General features: G+C 46.2%; 2 protein-coding genes across 3 annotated transcripts in view; both read left to right on the top strand.

Moving 5' to 3' along the window:
* hd (humpty dumpty) overlaps positions 1-7,594 on the top strand; it is a 34,339-nt gene extending 26,745 nt beyond the window's left edge. Inside the window, exon 11 of the mRNA XM_050171360.3 lies at positions 1,541-7,594. Coding sequence (XP_050027317.1) covers positions 1,541-1,888 — 348 coding nt within the window. The 3' untranslated portion in view covers positions 1,889-7,594. The remainder of the gene's footprint in view (positions 1-1,540) is intronic.
* Positions 7,595-12,328: 4,734 nt separating this feature from the next.
* The window catches only part of LOC126522587 (trithorax group protein osa-like), a 179,177-nt gene continuing 175,321 nt past the window's right edge, over positions 12,329-16,184 (top strand). The window contains exon 1 of one of the 2 annotated variants that reach the window (XM_050171358.3): positions 12,329-13,641. In XM_050171358.3, the coding sequence (XP_050027315.2) occupies positions 12,760-13,641 (882 nt within the window). In that variant the 5' untranslated portion in view covers positions 12,329-12,759. The remainder of the gene's footprint in view (positions 13,642-16,184) is intronic. The other variant, XM_050171359.3, reaches the window with a different exon arrangement.

Here is a 16,184-nt window from a genome sequence, read left to right on the forward strand (position 1 = left end):
TCTTTCCACACAGTCCCCACACTGGTTCAGACATTTGTCCCATCATAGCACTAAATTTGAAATGCCCCTGTGGTAGAATTCGCGATGCTTGTGGCCTCCCCGAACACTCATCGTCATGCAAGTCTTCATAGACTTTTGTAAACTCCCAACAACACCACCTCACACTTCTCAAAACGAGGTACTTATCCTCATACGTGGGCTGCATTTCCCTGCGGATTTCGATGAGCGTTTGTTCATTGCTTCATAGAAAACGAATTGCATTTGTTGCTCTACGCACGGATGTGTGAAGCACAGTTGTCATCTTCAACAACTGACAGCAGCGCTGTGCCGAGGAGCTACCGGCAGATAACGCCGGGTCAGTCGAACAAAGGTTCACCGCTGGGAATGGATATTTTGGCTTCGAATTTACAAAAGCAGAGGCAAAGAGTTTCTGACTTACCCTCATACATGGGAAAGGAGAAATCTTTTTTCTCAGCAAACACTGCACTGAATTTGATGAGGTTTGCTCCGTTTAAAAGAAAAAGTTAAAATCTAATGGCTTAGTTGCAAATTTTCGATTTAGGTCATCAATTTTCTTAATAAAAAATTTACAGCATAGAAAATTTTCAGAAAATGAGACTGAGACTATCATGTTTACAGCTCTATAATTCGGCAATGAAAAATGATATTGCAATTCTGTAAATGGAACCTAATAGTATATCTAAGGCAGACAAAATTGATGTATTATACATGGCTCTCAAATAGACCGTAATTCGTGAGTAACACTTTTGCGAAACCCGCCATGGTTGCTCAGTGGCTCTGGTGTTGGGCTGCTGAGCACGAGGTCGCGGGATCGAATCCCAGCCACGGCGGCCGCATTTTGATGGGGGCGAAATGCGAAAACACCCGTGTACTTAGATTTAGGTGCACGTTAAAGAACCCCAGGTGGTCAAAATTTCCGGAGTCCCCCACTGCGGCATGCCTCATAATCAGAAAGTGGTTTTGGCACGTAAAACCCCATAATTTAGTTTCCTTTTTTGTTAACTTTTGCGAAACCTTTGTAAACAATGTAACGAGCTCACGTACGATACAAATTCACATATCAAATTTATCTGCTTTGGATGCTTTAATGAATGCAGTTTACAGAACTGCGATATCTGTTCTAGGTGCAGAACTACGAATTTGTAAACGTTGTACTTCTGTTTCTTTTTTTTTCTTTCCCGAACTGCCCAATTTTTGAAAATTCTATATAAAGAATTCAGGCCCTAAGTCAAAATTTTGCTTCCAACAGTCACTAGAATTTAACTATCCCTCAAATACAACAAATTTCAGTTAAATCGGTCCACTTTTTATCTCGGAAAAGTGTTTCTGCGTTGTATACTTATTTGAATATGCGGCACCGGAGTTGGGCCCGAGCTAAAGCTTCCGAGCTGCAGTCTTATGGCATCCCTCATGAACCACTGTGGAGCTTCACAACGTTAAACCCCAGAATTTAATTTAGTTTCCTAGATTCTTGCTTCTCTTGGAACAAACACAGAGATGCTGTCTCTCTTGTCATTAGGTGCGTCAAGGCTGGGTCAAGCAGAATGACACAGATCTACACATGGTGGAGATGAGTGGGCCTATCCTTCCCAATGCCCTGCATGGCCTGTGCACCCTGTTTGGGAGCAGCCAGGACAAGGGCGCCTTCTCGTTTGTGGCAGCGCCAGACACTCCCACGGCTGCCTTCAACGCCTTCCACCCTCAGCCGTCGGCTGCACCTGCTGCTTTCGCAACTGAGGCGCTCAAGGACTGCGGTCTGTCACTGCCCTTTGTGCAGCGGATGTGTGGGAAGCCCGACGGACCGACACCTGTGCTCACCCGTGTCCAAGTCGAGGACGGCAGCTATGACATCTCTGGTTGCCTCTAGGAGTGCCGGCTTTGAGCTGGAGAACCGCTTGAGAAACTTGGTGGTTTCGTTACCATTGCTTGTGCTGTTATGATTGGACCGTCAGGGCAGTCTTGATGCATCGATTCCAGGCTGTGGGTGTTTGCAAGCATTGCTTGCTGCCTTTGCAGCTTCCAGAGACCCACTCCCACGCATGTGAGGAAGGACAGTGTGTGCTTCATCTCATTGCTTTCTTGCATTTGGGATGAAAGACTGACTTTTATGACCAGCCTGAAAACTGGTGAAATGGCACTTTACTGGCCTTCCCGACGGGACTCTTTTGTTTTCGTGCTGGAACAGTTATTTAGGTGACAGCTGGGGATCGACTACAAGCATTTTACTGTGTTTTAAGGACTCTGGCATGTGACTTGGTTAGTTATGATGTGGGTGTTATTTGTTTTGTTAGACTACTTACACTGCCATCTCAGTAGTTTCCCGCAGCAACAAAGGCTACAAGATCTTCTGAGGCTGTCGTTGAGCAGTGCATATAGTGCCTGCAACGAACACTTGTTGCTTGTATCTACGGCAACACTACACAGATTGACATATGTAGTGATGTAGAAATAACCTTTTATGAGTTACGGAAATGCATCGAACAATTTGTTCACGACTTTTATTTTTTATCCAAGGGTGAAAGAATGAGAAGTAGGCTTATATCTTTGCTGCCTGACAAATTAGAGATAACTGTCCCCCACCTAACATACTGTATTTACAACCTGAGAGGCAATATTTATTGCAAGCAGCATAGTTTAACAGTGGACGTCGGCAAATGGTCAGTGCTCCGCATTGTGCCATTGTGCCGTACACCATCCGCATTGTGCCGGATGGTGTAGCATTGCTGGAAAGCCAGTTTGTGCATGAAGGTGGTAAACTAGGAGAGCCCTGGAAGGAGTTTGGGAGCAAAGAGGCTATATGTTCAATCATCAAAAGGCCTGCAGCATTTGCAAATGTGGGCGAATGCTCATGTACCATTGACCTGCCAAATATGACCAGGCTGGGGAAGTGCAGTTGGCCAAAGAGTTCTTGCGCAGTGGCATGAACAAAAATATGCACGGATAGACCGGGCGACATTGACTTCAGTGTGCTGCAGCGTTTTTGAAGCTTCTACTGTAGAAATGAACTATGACTGTTGGTGTTAACCGCAGGGAGTCATCGTAGGCACAAGCAGATGATAGGGCAGCGATCAACGCTTTCTCGATAATCATCCCCCTCCATGTTGGCCAGCAACATTTGTAGCCTCTACACTACTGCAGGAAACTATGTCGAATTCAATACGACGTACACGTGTATGTCGGATACGATGTGTACGCGTACTTGTCGGATACGACTTAAATCTAAAAAGTGTCTTGCTGATATCCAGCATGTAAAAGGTATCTGCTTTTAACCCGCCGTAGTTGCTTACTGGCTATGGTGTTGGGCTGCTAAGCGCAAGGTCGCTGGATCGAATCCCGGCCACGGCAGCAGCATTTCGGTGGGGGCGAATTGCGAAAACACCTGTGTACTTAGATTTAGGTGCACGTTAAAGAACCCCAGGTGGTTGAAAGTTCCAGAGTCCGCCACTTGGGCATGCCTCATAATCGGAAAGTAGTTTTGGCATGTAAAACCTAATCATTTAGTTTTTTAATTAAAGTATCTGCTTTTAATGAATTTCTGATATACCGAAGGTATTTTAGTGTTGAATGTGATTTCATTATTACGAGGTTTGACTATACTGTGGTGGAGTGTACGTGCTTCATACTTGCCTTTAGTGCTTGTCGTAAATTTGTTTCATGCGCGAGGCAGTGCTGGTAAAATGTTAAAATTTATATGGGCAATGCATGCTGGTTGAATGGAGCGTCTGGTATTTGCAGCTTGTGTGGTCTCGTCATGTGGTGTGATGCTCTGTTGCACTTGGTGCAGCACTGACAAGCTTGCCTGCAGGGCTGTGTTGATAACCATTTGTCAAAGTTGTGCTCTACCTGATGGCTGCAGTGTACATTTTGCATTTTCTCTGTTGTGCCATCAAGACACCCACCCAGCTTGCGTTACACGAGCAACAAGTAGCTTCTTTTTCTTTTTTTGCAATTGTTTGTCTATTGTAAAACTTGAAGCACAGGTTGCTGCATTGAGTTTGTTGCTTTGTAGTAATGTTAGGTTATTTTTGTGCAGTTGCCTGGTGGTGGGTCACGGTGGTGCTTGTTCTAGAAGGCTTTCACAGTGATCGCCCCCATATTGAATGTACAGCAGCGCACTGAATATTGAGATTGTCTTATAGGCACTGTGTGACGCAGGTTTGCAGCTGTTTTTGTCGTGTCGAACCAAGTGAACAGAGAACCTCTGTGGGCGATTATATGAGGTAGCGGATTCTATTTGTCACGATAGCACATTTGGAATGCAACAGATGAAGCGAAAGAGAGGAAACTAAATTTTTGGAAAGATCTGTGTAGGTTTTACTAGCTACACATCGTAGGCTGTGAAGAGCTGCCAGTATATTTGTGGTCTACAGCTGCACTGCTCTTCCTTACCTTTGGCAAAGAAGGCAACGACCACACTTAACCCCCTTCCATGCCACACTACTATGCCGAGTTCTGACCAGAAATTGTCAAATTATTATTGAAAATTTTAAATTCCAACATGTTTTAGTTCCTCGGAAAGAATAAATTTGTTCTGCTTACGTGCTGTCCCATCGATTTCATGTTGCCATCTACCAAAAGTATGGGTATGCATCGAGACGAAACTAGGCTTGTGTATTGCATTGCTAGAAAATGCAAAGCTCTGTTAAAGAGTTGAGCTCGCCCTTGGCCGTTTTTACCATAAACATGTGGATGAACCCAACTTGTCCAAGGCACAGAAAGGTGTAAGGTGCAAGGCAACCCACCATGGCAGCTCAATGGCATGAGGTCACAGGTTGAATTTCCAGCCATGGTTGCTGCATTGCAATGCAGAAATGCTTGTGTACTTGGATTTAGGTGCGCATGTTTTGTGTGTGCCAATCTTTAAAGGCTTTCGAGGCGTATACATAAAGCGGGATGGATTGATGCCGAGTGTGGGTAAAGACTTGTTCGTTGTAAATAGAATGTACGAGGGCATGTAGACAAGTACTACTGGTGTCTGCCGAAGGCAGACTGTAGCTCACTAGTGAATGAAAGAGGAGGCTTGTAGTTGTGCCAGTATGCAGTGGAATTCTATTTCATGGATGCCGTAACTGGCTCCTTCTAGGTAGACAGTTCAATTGTCAAGGAGGCTTTCAAGAGAAGAGCAGTGGGCATCCAAATGGTGACGGAATGGAAACGCAGCACTGAGAGTTCGTAAGCAAAGCGAAGTGGCTTTGAATTCGAGGTGCATTAGCGCAAGCTCTTGTGCCAGTTGGTGCATGAACTCCGTCCTTGTCAAACGCCTTTTCCTTGTGTGCGCGTCCTTTGTGTTCTGCTGGTACCCCCTTTTATGAAGTTTGAATTTGAGCACGAAATGTGGAGGCTAGCCGGTGATGACAGCAGAGAAACTGAGGCGGGCCAACCTGAGGTCTGGGAGTGAGAGCTTTAAAATGCCGCAAATGTTCACGGGACCACATTGCCAACTGCGTGATGAAGAGATAAGGAATCTCTTGGCACAATGTAAACATCCATCTGCTCAAGTTGTAGCTTGAAGCTCCGTCATGCAACTGAAGTTTTTACTGTTTCAACAGTTTGGGACTGTATACATTTAAAAAGAAAATTGAACTTTATGCTGGCGTTTTGTACAAAGCTTTGACTTGTATGTTGTACAGTGTCATTTTATTCTTACTTATTTGTGACTTGCATGGAAACTATAGTAGTGCATTGCCAAAACAGTAGTAGTGCCGCTGCTGACTTGGCAGAGGGTTAGTTTTTCATATCACAATATGGGGTCAAACTTTGTGCATGATGTACCATACAAAGGACACGTTTTAGCCCCATATTGTTTGAGACACCAGCAAGACCTGTGAATATGAGAATAGTGCTTTTAGTGTGGTTGTGTGGAGTGCCAAAAGGTCTGCCGCTGAATTTTTTATGGACAAAATATTTGCCGTTTGCTCACAATTGCATGTCTTCCTTTATTATAAGCCTGTTTTGAATATTGAGGTATTGCATGTCATTGGTTTAGCTAAGTAGTGTAGTTCATTATTACCATATAATACTAATAATGACCCGCATGGCTTTTGTTTATTTCAATTCTTGCTTTAAAGAAAAATTGTTTCAAGAAAAATTGTTTCATAACTTCTTACGTTTAAACTCTTAATGAAAACGTCACCAAGTTCGCTTGATATGTATGTAGCTGATTGTTTAAAAAGGAAGACACAATTTTGATTCACTATACCGGCACTTGTCCATGTTATGTCTGTGTACGCTTGCGTGAATCTGTTTGTGTTGTCGCAACATTGTTGCTGAGGTTGCGTGGTCATGCACTGTAATCTCATCCCCTCATGACAGTTGTGTGATTGTAAAATGTGGACTGGTTTTAAAGTTCAGGGGTTTTAATGGTACATTGGCTGAAATTGAGCGCTCGAAACACAGTCACTTGATTCAGCAAGGTTTTAAACTGCGCGACAAAGCGCAGACTTCCAGCTGGCTTTATTTCGTGAAGGCAGGGAATTTATAGGGTTCTAAAAAATAGAAAAAACAAGGAACAGTTGCAATTTAATGTTGAGTTAAATATTTTGCTGAATCTGTGAACCGGTTCACTTGGTTCTTTCATAGTGTTGCTCTCGAGCTCGTAGCACTGTTTTCCCCACCTTTGCCCTTATAGCATGACTGAGATCCACTGTAGTTCCGGTCACGTGGCTGCTGCAGCTTTTCTTGGTGTGCCAGCTGTTTGTTTACAACAGACGCAGCTCCGGCACTTTTTTTTTTTTGCTTCCAGCATCCGATTGCTCTGGTGAGGTGAACATTTGCTCGGGCATGATTTCTCCAGACTCCGTTCTAGCGCGGGCCCCGCATTGTCAACGAGAAACAACCAACCATATGTACCTTAAGATGATGTGGTGGAGGTGTCATTCAGCTGATTGTGTATGTAACTATAGTTATTTGTGTCAATTTTGAGTACGTCTATTTATAGCATGCAGTTTTATTCCTTTTTTTTAATATGCTTGTGATTGTGTGGTTGTTTAAAATGTCGGCTGGCTCATGGAACAGCTGGTCATAGTTCAACAATGGCCTCCTCGACCAGACGACTGGCAAGTGGATTTGCAAGCACTGCCTGAAGGAGCATTGTACAAAGATCATCAGTACAGCCAGTGCTGTTTTTCTCCATCATCTTTAATCATTTTGCCTGTGAGCACTTGGGAAGTCTTGCACATTCAGCGTACTGCACATTGCCACTTTGGAGCTTTACACCTTAATGTCTCTTCAATCTGTTGTCACGGGCTGCCTGAGGCACTGCTTTCAGCCAACAAAAGCGTTACAGTATGCAGTGTTTCAGGCAGCCTTGTACAACAAAATGATTCTTGGAGTAAAGGTACTCATATTTTGCCAGTGTGTATTTTTATGTGCAACTTGAAAAGCAGTCTTGCATCATGAACTCGCCACATGATGAAAATGTAGTTAGTCCTTCTGTTCTGACTTCACTTCATCCCCCCCCCCCCCTCACATTGCACTTTTCACCTTCTCGGCACTGATGGGTATGTCTGGGTGGGAGTTTTCTACTCTCTTGTTTACATCATATGTGGACAAAAATAAACTATTTATTTTTCTCTTTGGATTGTTTATATTTTAATTTCATGCTTTCATTCACCTCTCCTTGTTCGAGACTGACTACTGCAGTAAATTTGCTGGAAGTACAAATCTGCATTTCTGAGAGGTTGGCATGCCTCTCTATTATATTTACATTCGGCCAAGACTCGATGGAACTTGGAACAAACTTCTTCGTCTGGGCTAACGGCTGCATGTGTTGCCAAAGTCTTCTGCGCATCTCTTGCCTAAATGCACTGTTTTGTCTTTCCAGTTTACCACAGCTTCAATTAGACCTACTCACACAGTGCATAGAAGTCTTTATCACTTTAAAGATAGTGATTGGAGAAGCAAAACCATTGTCAAATCGGTGAAAACGGGCAAGAAACCATGTACTATGCATCATTCTTGGGCTGGTTAAATGGCTGTAGTAAACTGTTTCCTTCTAGCAATGTCGGCATCAATCTGCATTCAAGGTGCTTCCATAAGTTGCCATTGGAAGTACCTTGCGTAACAACTATATCTTGCCCATGATGAAAAGCACATTCTGGTCATCTGGCACATTCCCTGGCATTGTTTATTGCAAGCCACACCAAACTAATTAGCTAATCACTACAATTTAAGATCTGGTGTAAGAATACACCTGAACCAGTATTGCATCTGGGACCTGGCTTTGGTGCTTTGCAATTTGGAGAACTGGCCTGTTGCAGAGTGTACAGTGCTCAACAATTTAAGCATGATATATGCTCTGGCACTGCCCGTCGTTACGAGGCATAGAACAAATCAATGAGGACAAGTGGCTCTCCGCTATCAAGAGCCCCAATGCCGGGGCGCAACTATGGGCTGTCCAGAGGGCCCACGATGCGGCGGTCGGGCATGGCCTGACTGTCCCAACGTGGAAGCGGCCCGCAGCACGCTGAGTCGCGTGCCTCAGGACCTTCATTAAAGTTTTGCAGTCATCCATCCATTCAGAGTGCCGTGGGGAGACTGATGCATTATGATATATGATGAGGGTGAGAATGTTTGTTATTCGGTGTGCATTTGGCCCCTGGGCACTCATTGGTGGCATAAGTGCTGGCTGCCATGTGGTCCCTGTATTGTATTGGAATTGCTGAGCACTGTACGTTTACCAGACTGGGCACCGCATCACCATTTGCCTGAAAGGACACCACAACTCATTAAGAGACACGCCTAACTTCCATTTGTCTAGCCATTGTCGCCTAGGAGCATCGGATTTGCAAGTCGTGCATCATATAAGCATGTGCAGGTAGGTATAAGTCAGCCCTGCATATCTCTAACAAAACATAAATGTGCACACTTGAATCGTGTGCAACGGTGTCGCTGTATATTTGTCACTTGTCTTCATTAAAGCTTCAATTGAAAGACAGCACTTGTGTGATCTCTACTTGCCAGTGTCCATTTGTCCACCCAATACAAACTCGTTTGGTGCAGTCTATGCTTGCATTTGCAAGACTAATGTGCATCGAGTGTGTAAGTTTGACGGCCTCGAACTGCAGGTATGGAATGGCTTTTCAGGCGCAACTACATCCCACAGTTACATACACGTATGCTGGGGTTATAATGGCACTTGCACTTGTGTACTGCATCAACTGCTGTGCTGCTGCTTCCTGCCTGCAGCAAGTCGGCACCAACCAACAGTGGAGAGGGAGCATCAAAACTGTGAACCAGCCCTGCACCTTTTGAAACGAACGATTTGGTTCAGCAGTGCCATTGCTGCAGCACTGAAACGAATGGTAGGGTGCAGCACCTTGTGAACTGGTTCAGGTCGTGCAGACGAATTGAACAGACCTTTAGAGAACATGGGGTTGCCTGCGGTAAAAGCCTGCTGCTGTTACAATAAATGAGTTCAAAGTTGGAGGAGTTGCTGAATGCTGCTCATTCCTTTGTTTCTCTTTTTGAGCATACATAACTCTCACCTTTTATGCGTTGCATATTGCAATCACTCAGTTCAGCCCTTGGGCGCGGCCGGGCAGCCACCATTGACCTTTAGTGCAACCACGTGACGTGACGTCATGACAGCCGGAGGAAAAGCTGGGCCCCAACACAATATGCAACGCATTCTTGGCTTAACCAAGCTAAGCCTGGCCATTTTTTCCCTTTATGGCAGCTCCTCTTCAGGCTACAAAGGAACTTTGACACTGGCAGCTGGAAAAAAACAGCCTAGTGGCACAGGATATGACTTGAAGCTTTCGGCTTTCAGCAGCGTGGTGTGCTTTACGGCTGCTACATATGTTCATTATGTGGAGATTGGTGTGTCCCCCGGTTCATTAATGTTTTTTTTTTTCATATCGCATGAATGTCCGATGGCACTGTCTTTACGAACATCCTTTGCTCGTGTTGGGACATTGTGAATGCAAAGAAGTTTGCTTGCTTATTAGGCTACAACCACTTTTTACCATCCTGCAGTGCGACTGATCCTCCAACAGTTGTAATCAGTTTGCATTGCAACTTCTGTACATAAAGCTTTGTGCACTTGAATATACTTGGAAGAATTTGCTCTGAGAACTGTGTTTATGGGGTGCAGCGTGACTGCACCCACATTATTACAGAGGACACATTTGGGAGGAAGCAATGCGGTGCTGCTGGCCACTGTATAGGCCATATGCATGTGGTATTTAAGTGTGCCTCAGAAGTAAGAGCTGCTATTTATGTAGCTCGGAGATGCTTTTCGTGATATTAGGGAGACGTACAAGAAATGTGGGTAGCTCATGCCTGCAGGACAAAGTCTTTCGAAAGAAATAGCTTGAATCTTTAGTTTTAAGCATAGAGCATGTCTCCATTTAACAAACCACTTTTTTCCATTCTTTAAGTTGGTCTGATATTGTACAGAGTAGTTAGATGTAAGTGTTTGTAAATAAGGCCATACAATATTAACTTTCTCTAACCGTAAATGGTAATGAACTGCATTTGCCAAGGGTGATGTTGGCATTATACTAAAACGCTGTTTCTTTTTAAAATGTTTCCTGAACACAATAATTCTGAGCGATTCAAGCAGCTTGCCATAATTTGTGCATCAAGTATGATGTCATATCTGTGTCACTGTCAAAGATATGTCGACAGGCGCAAAGAGGACACGTTGACAATCCAATGTGCTTCTGAGTATAAAAAAAAGACAGTTCTGAAGATACACATTTTTCAAAAGTATTCCTGCTACTGTTGAATCCACAGCGAGCCCTTGGGAGTATGTAACTTAAATTAGTTTCGAGCATAAGGGTAATATGAAGAAAAACAGAATGCTGACCAAAATAGGGGTGTCTAAAAATTCAATGTTTCAGCTTCCACACGGAAGCCTTGTTCACTGAGGTGAGAGACAAAAAAAAAAAAAAAGAAAGAAAAACAAAGAAAAGAAACCTTCAGCTTAAATCAGCGTCAATAATCGCTTCAGGCATCTTGCGTATGTTGGCGGGAGGTTGTCATGTATCGTTACTTCCCGACCGGACGAGATTTCGTGAAACTCCTGATTTCATGGCTCTGTATAAATATTGATCGCTTAGAATGATCACAAATCAAGTAAAGATATTAAAAAAAAACTGCCATAGTGATGGAAATATTGGGCTTAAAGCGATTTTGTAATACACATTCGTGGAGCGTCGATTGGAATCACAGCCGCTCGCGCGAGTGCCGACTCTGTACCATCCCTCAACCAGTTTTGAAATGACAAAAAATTTCGGATAGTACTATAGCGTCATTCGAAAGGCTGCCTCGGCTACTTAATTTTCGACACGGTGTGTGCGCGCGCCGTTTTCTCTGGTGTCGCATTAAAGAACATGCGAAGAGCGCAGTCTACATTAGGCGAATCACGAAGCGACTGCTACTTAACGAACGAAAACGAGGCGCGTGCGGCGCAAAGGCCTCACTTTTTCGAAGGGTTTAAACTCGACCGCCGCGCGCGCAGGATGAAAAAAAGAATCGGAGCGAATTGCGTCTATTTGTGCTTAACCTCCTCAACAATGACAGTTACGAGCGCAGCAGCGAAAAGAGAGAGTGAGAGAAAAGACAACGCCTGACTCTCCTCATTTCGGAAAAACAAAAACAAGAGGCAGAAAAAAAAGAAAAGAAACATTCGAAGCGCGTGACAGCTCAGCGCCTTGAGACGCTAGAAGGAAAAGCCGGCGCGCGCAATCACGAGGGCACCGGCGGAGCCGTCGGCGAATACCACGCCTCCCCTGGCGATAAACGATTTAGCGGGAAAAACAACTTGAGATGCAGATCGGCCAGTGCGATTCATGTGTGCGTGGATTTCGCCGGTGCAAGGCTTTCCGACGTATTGACCGAGGAGCGGCCGATCGTTGCGTGGACGGTGGCGCCGCCTGCGTTTGGCCCGCAGCGGCGACGGGTCACACCGTTCTCCTCCTGAGTGACGCGTTTCCTGGCATTACACCACATTTAGGCTGACCAGCACCGTGTGGAAAAGTTGATGCGCTCATGACCGCGATGCAAGATAGCCCATTTTGACGTGCTTGACGGCTGACCGCGCGCGAAAATTTGGCCAGAAACGGCAAAGCAGAGAAAAAGTTCACAAAAAGAGCCACCGTCGGCAGTATTCGCACATGAGTCACTGCGCGGTGTTGTCGCGAGCACTCTCGTTCGTTAATCGCCCAATAGAGCTTTATGGCGCTCGAAAAGTGATCGTACGGCAGGAAAGGCATTTATTAGAGCCTTCGCAGCGTTTTTTCCAGCCTGAAATGCTTTTTATATCGAGCTAGCGAGCGAAAATACCGGACCGCAGCGCCCCCCGCGAGGCGCTCCTTCCGCGGCCGCGGTTAATTGCAAAAAAGTAGTCCCACGCGTCGAAAATTTATGTCGGTTGCGGGTCGATGCGCGGTGGTGTGTGCCAGTCGGACCAACTATTTGAAGTGGATTATTGGATCAAGTGGACATCGACGGTGATCGGTGACCCTGTGTGGACGAGACAAGCGTGCGGAGGGATTCCGTTATCCTTACTTTCCTTCTCACAGATGTTCCCGCTTTCGAAGTGGCCAGAATAATAGTGTGCGTGCGGTTGATAAGGCCATGCCCGTGTAAGCATCGTTTTGCGGCTTTCCAGGCCAACACACGTGGTGACTGTGGGCATCATCGGGGTCCGAGATGCGCGGCGGACCTCCGGGAAGCCGGATTACGTGCGCCGCGTGAGGATGCGACCGTTCAGGGTGTGGGCTTAGTGGCAGTATGGCAGCGCCAGCGCAGAGCCTGCTGAATTGTGAACAAAAAACGGCAGACAGCGCGGAGCTGCCTCCTCCCGGATCCGGCGGAGGACTCAAGAATGGTGCTTCGGGCGAAGAGCTCAGCGCGGACGAAATTCCGGCCGGTGTGATGGTGAACAACCGAGTGAAATCTCCGAGCAACGCCAGCGGACACATCGGCCGAGAACTGACAATGGATAACTTCCAAGATGGAGGTACCCACCAGCTGAATGCTAGGCCTAGCGCTGTCGCCGGCGATCCGGCCGCTTTTTCCGATCGACAGCGAATCGGTTCCGACTTCCGAACCTACAATCCGAACATGCGGGATTCGTTGATGGTAGGTGAGGACTTCCGGAACTCTCCGGATAGCATGAACCACGTTCCGGTGCCTGGTTACGGTACGGGGTATGCGGATCGGGGAGGCTACATGGCGAGCCAACATGGCGGCCCCAATCTACCTGGGAACGCCAACGACCCTGCTCAGAGCAAGCTTTACCAGCATTACAACCAGCAACACATGAGGCCGGGATATCCGCAAGGCCCGCGGGCCGCTATCGGGCCCATGGGGGGACCGCAGCGGCCTGGCGCGGCCACCATGATGCCCTGCTATCCGCCGAGCGCCAACGGCGGCGCGCCGCCGCCGCAGCGTTTCCTCACAGGACCGAGCCTGAGCCAGCAGGGTGGACCCACGCCCACGCTCAATCAGCTGCTGCAGTCCCCGAACCCACTGCACCGCTACCAGAACAGCTACGGCGAGTACAACTCCATGCACAAGGGCATGGCGGACGTGGGACAGCAGTACTCGCCGTGGGCCGGCTCGCGTGGCTCTTACCCGCAGCAGATCTCCGCGCCCATGTACAGGCCGCCGGTGAGTAGTGCCTTGCCTTGCATGTGACGACCACGCACTGTCGACCGTGCGATCGGCGCAGCTTGCGCGCCCCGCGTCCGCGCGAGCGTTGGAAACGTGCTGCGACCACCACCACCACCACCACCTTGCTCCGATTCCTATTGGCGTCACCCGCAAGGCCAGTGTTCGGGAACGTTTCTTTCGACTGCACGCGACGCAACCTGTGGCTAAGCTTGCACCGTCGACACGTGCTTTCATTGGAAGATTGGCCGACGCGTTCAGCCCGTGCCGTTTGCGCGTTCGCACAGAAACGCGTGGTTCGCGTCTCGTTGCGCACGTGTCGCGACCGTAGGTGCAGCAGCGCGAGCACGCATAACGTGGCCGCGGCAGATTCTGGCCTCCGCGTGACAAGCTCGCGCGCTCGCCATACCGGAGCACAGCGATTAAAATGTGTAGATCGCTCAGTGAGCGGTGCTTGAAGCTTCGCAGGAACGGTTAGAAGCGTCTCATTAGACTCGATGTGGCAGGTTGCGTTGTAAACAAACCACAGTTGTTATCGAATGCCGCTGAAAAGAGCATTATAGCGGCCTCAAATACGATGCCATAGATCGCGATGAAATAGCGACGGAGGTTATTACGTTCCATTGAAAAACGTCAAGCATTGGTTTGCTATGGAATACTGAAATGTTGTGACCTATATGCCCTTCATAGTCTGGTAATTACGGGTACTGCGATTGTGCAGAATGTTTCCGGTTTGTGTTACATCTCTGCAGACGTTTTTTATTACGTACGCATTTCGTCAGTCCAATAACGTCGATAAAGAAGCCATACTTCGTTTTGTATACGCGAACATAACAAAACCGCCCTGTGGCCTTATAGGTCATTATTGTTTCTGGGCTTGTGCGCGTATGTTTATCGCCATAGGCAAAATACAGTATGACAGTATTTATTCATGTTGCTGTAGTAAAACGGTTTGCGAAAATTGCACCCACGCATGAACAGAACAGAATTTAAGGCTGTGGTACAGGGGATGCTGTGCGCTATAGATTGTGTCGGTTTCATCAAGGGCTGCAGGCAGCTTGCCATCTTGGATATTTACATCCACAGCATATTCAGTCTTGGTTGTTAGGGCGCTGCTTGAAAACTCGTTCCCACCGATTTGAACATCTCATGGTTTTCATGTAAGCAGAAATGTACCAATTTGTCTATTCATCTATTTTAATGTTATAAGAAAAGTTGGGAAGAACTGTGAAAGTGCTTTTGTATTAACGGATCAAGACAGCAGGATGGTCAGGAATGTGATTCTGGTAACAACACCGTGTGTTCCATGGCATGAGCACACGATCTAGATCCGTTACTACATGTTCGTTTCTGGTTCCTGTTCCTGCATAAAATGTAAACGTTCTGAAGACCAAGCTCGGTGCTGTCTTTAATAACATAATACTACTGCAAGTGTTATCAAAGTGGCAGCATCAGTATTGCAGCAAGCAAAATATTGATGCGCTATTGCATGCACGCTATTAGTGAATGTCCGTGGACTCCTGTTTCGCTTTTGGCAACATAGTCGCATGTTAGTCATAAAAGTGGGTGGACACGTCTATCATTTTCATAGGCCTAGTCATCTGGAAAGTTAAATCTTAGCATGAAGCCAAGCATTCGTCAAATAGTGAATTGGTAAATATGCATACATTTAAGGTATTCGGGAATTTTCTTTCATCATGATGTATGTAGAATGCTCGCAATAATGAAAATGAAGACCTCGCAATTCTAGCACCTACTGTTATCCAGAAGTGTCAATGTTCCACAAAAGCTATTGAGAGTCTGTGGTTGCATACGTCACCATGATTTATTGACTGATTTAATGATAACTGTGTGCAGACAAGGCAGCTGGGTGCTACTGTCATAACAAACATGCGTGAAACAATGCCGTCCAGGTATTCTGTTCATTAACCTATAGTAGGTGTCAAAACAAACATTAAACGCGGACAGTGTTTGTGTGTGAGGCACTTTTGTGCAATGTATATATGGCATGTATGCTGTTGTTCTTCGTTCATTTGATGTACTGGCGCTGCAACAAAACCTAGCCCGGGAGCTTTATATATGCACCAATGAAAGCAAAATTCACATAGATGCTTTTTAGCTGCATCTGCTGAAAATGATTTTGGCTTCTGTCTCTTTTCCTATTGTGCTCTAACAGCCCATTTCGTGGGCATTGTGCATGTTTGGCAGCATAAAGAACACTGGTTTATATAAGTTACCATTAGCATCTCTCGATCTGTGGACTTCTGGTTGCATTAGGAAGTATTGTTATTCCTTAACATCTGCCATTGCCCACTGAATGAGTTGCAGCATATTCCTCCCATTTGAGGCAGGTTCCTAGCTGCCAACCACACGCCCAGTGATGGGAACATGCCAGTGCTTCAGCCTTCAGAAGCTGAGTGAATACTATCAGGGAACACTGAGGAGGACGACAGATCAGTTGGTTTAAAAGGGACAGTAAAGGGAAACTGAACCATTTTAGACTTGTGGAGTATTCAATTTGCATTTCTGTGATTGAAAGAGGC

The sequence above is a fragment of the Dermacentor andersoni genome, chromosome 6, assembly GCF_023375885.2.
Source record: "Dermacentor andersoni chromosome 6, qqDerAnde1_hic_scaffold, whole genome shotgun sequence".
Taxonomy (NCBI): Eukaryota; Metazoa; Arthropoda; class Arachnida; order Ixodida; family Ixodidae; genus Dermacentor; species Dermacentor andersoni.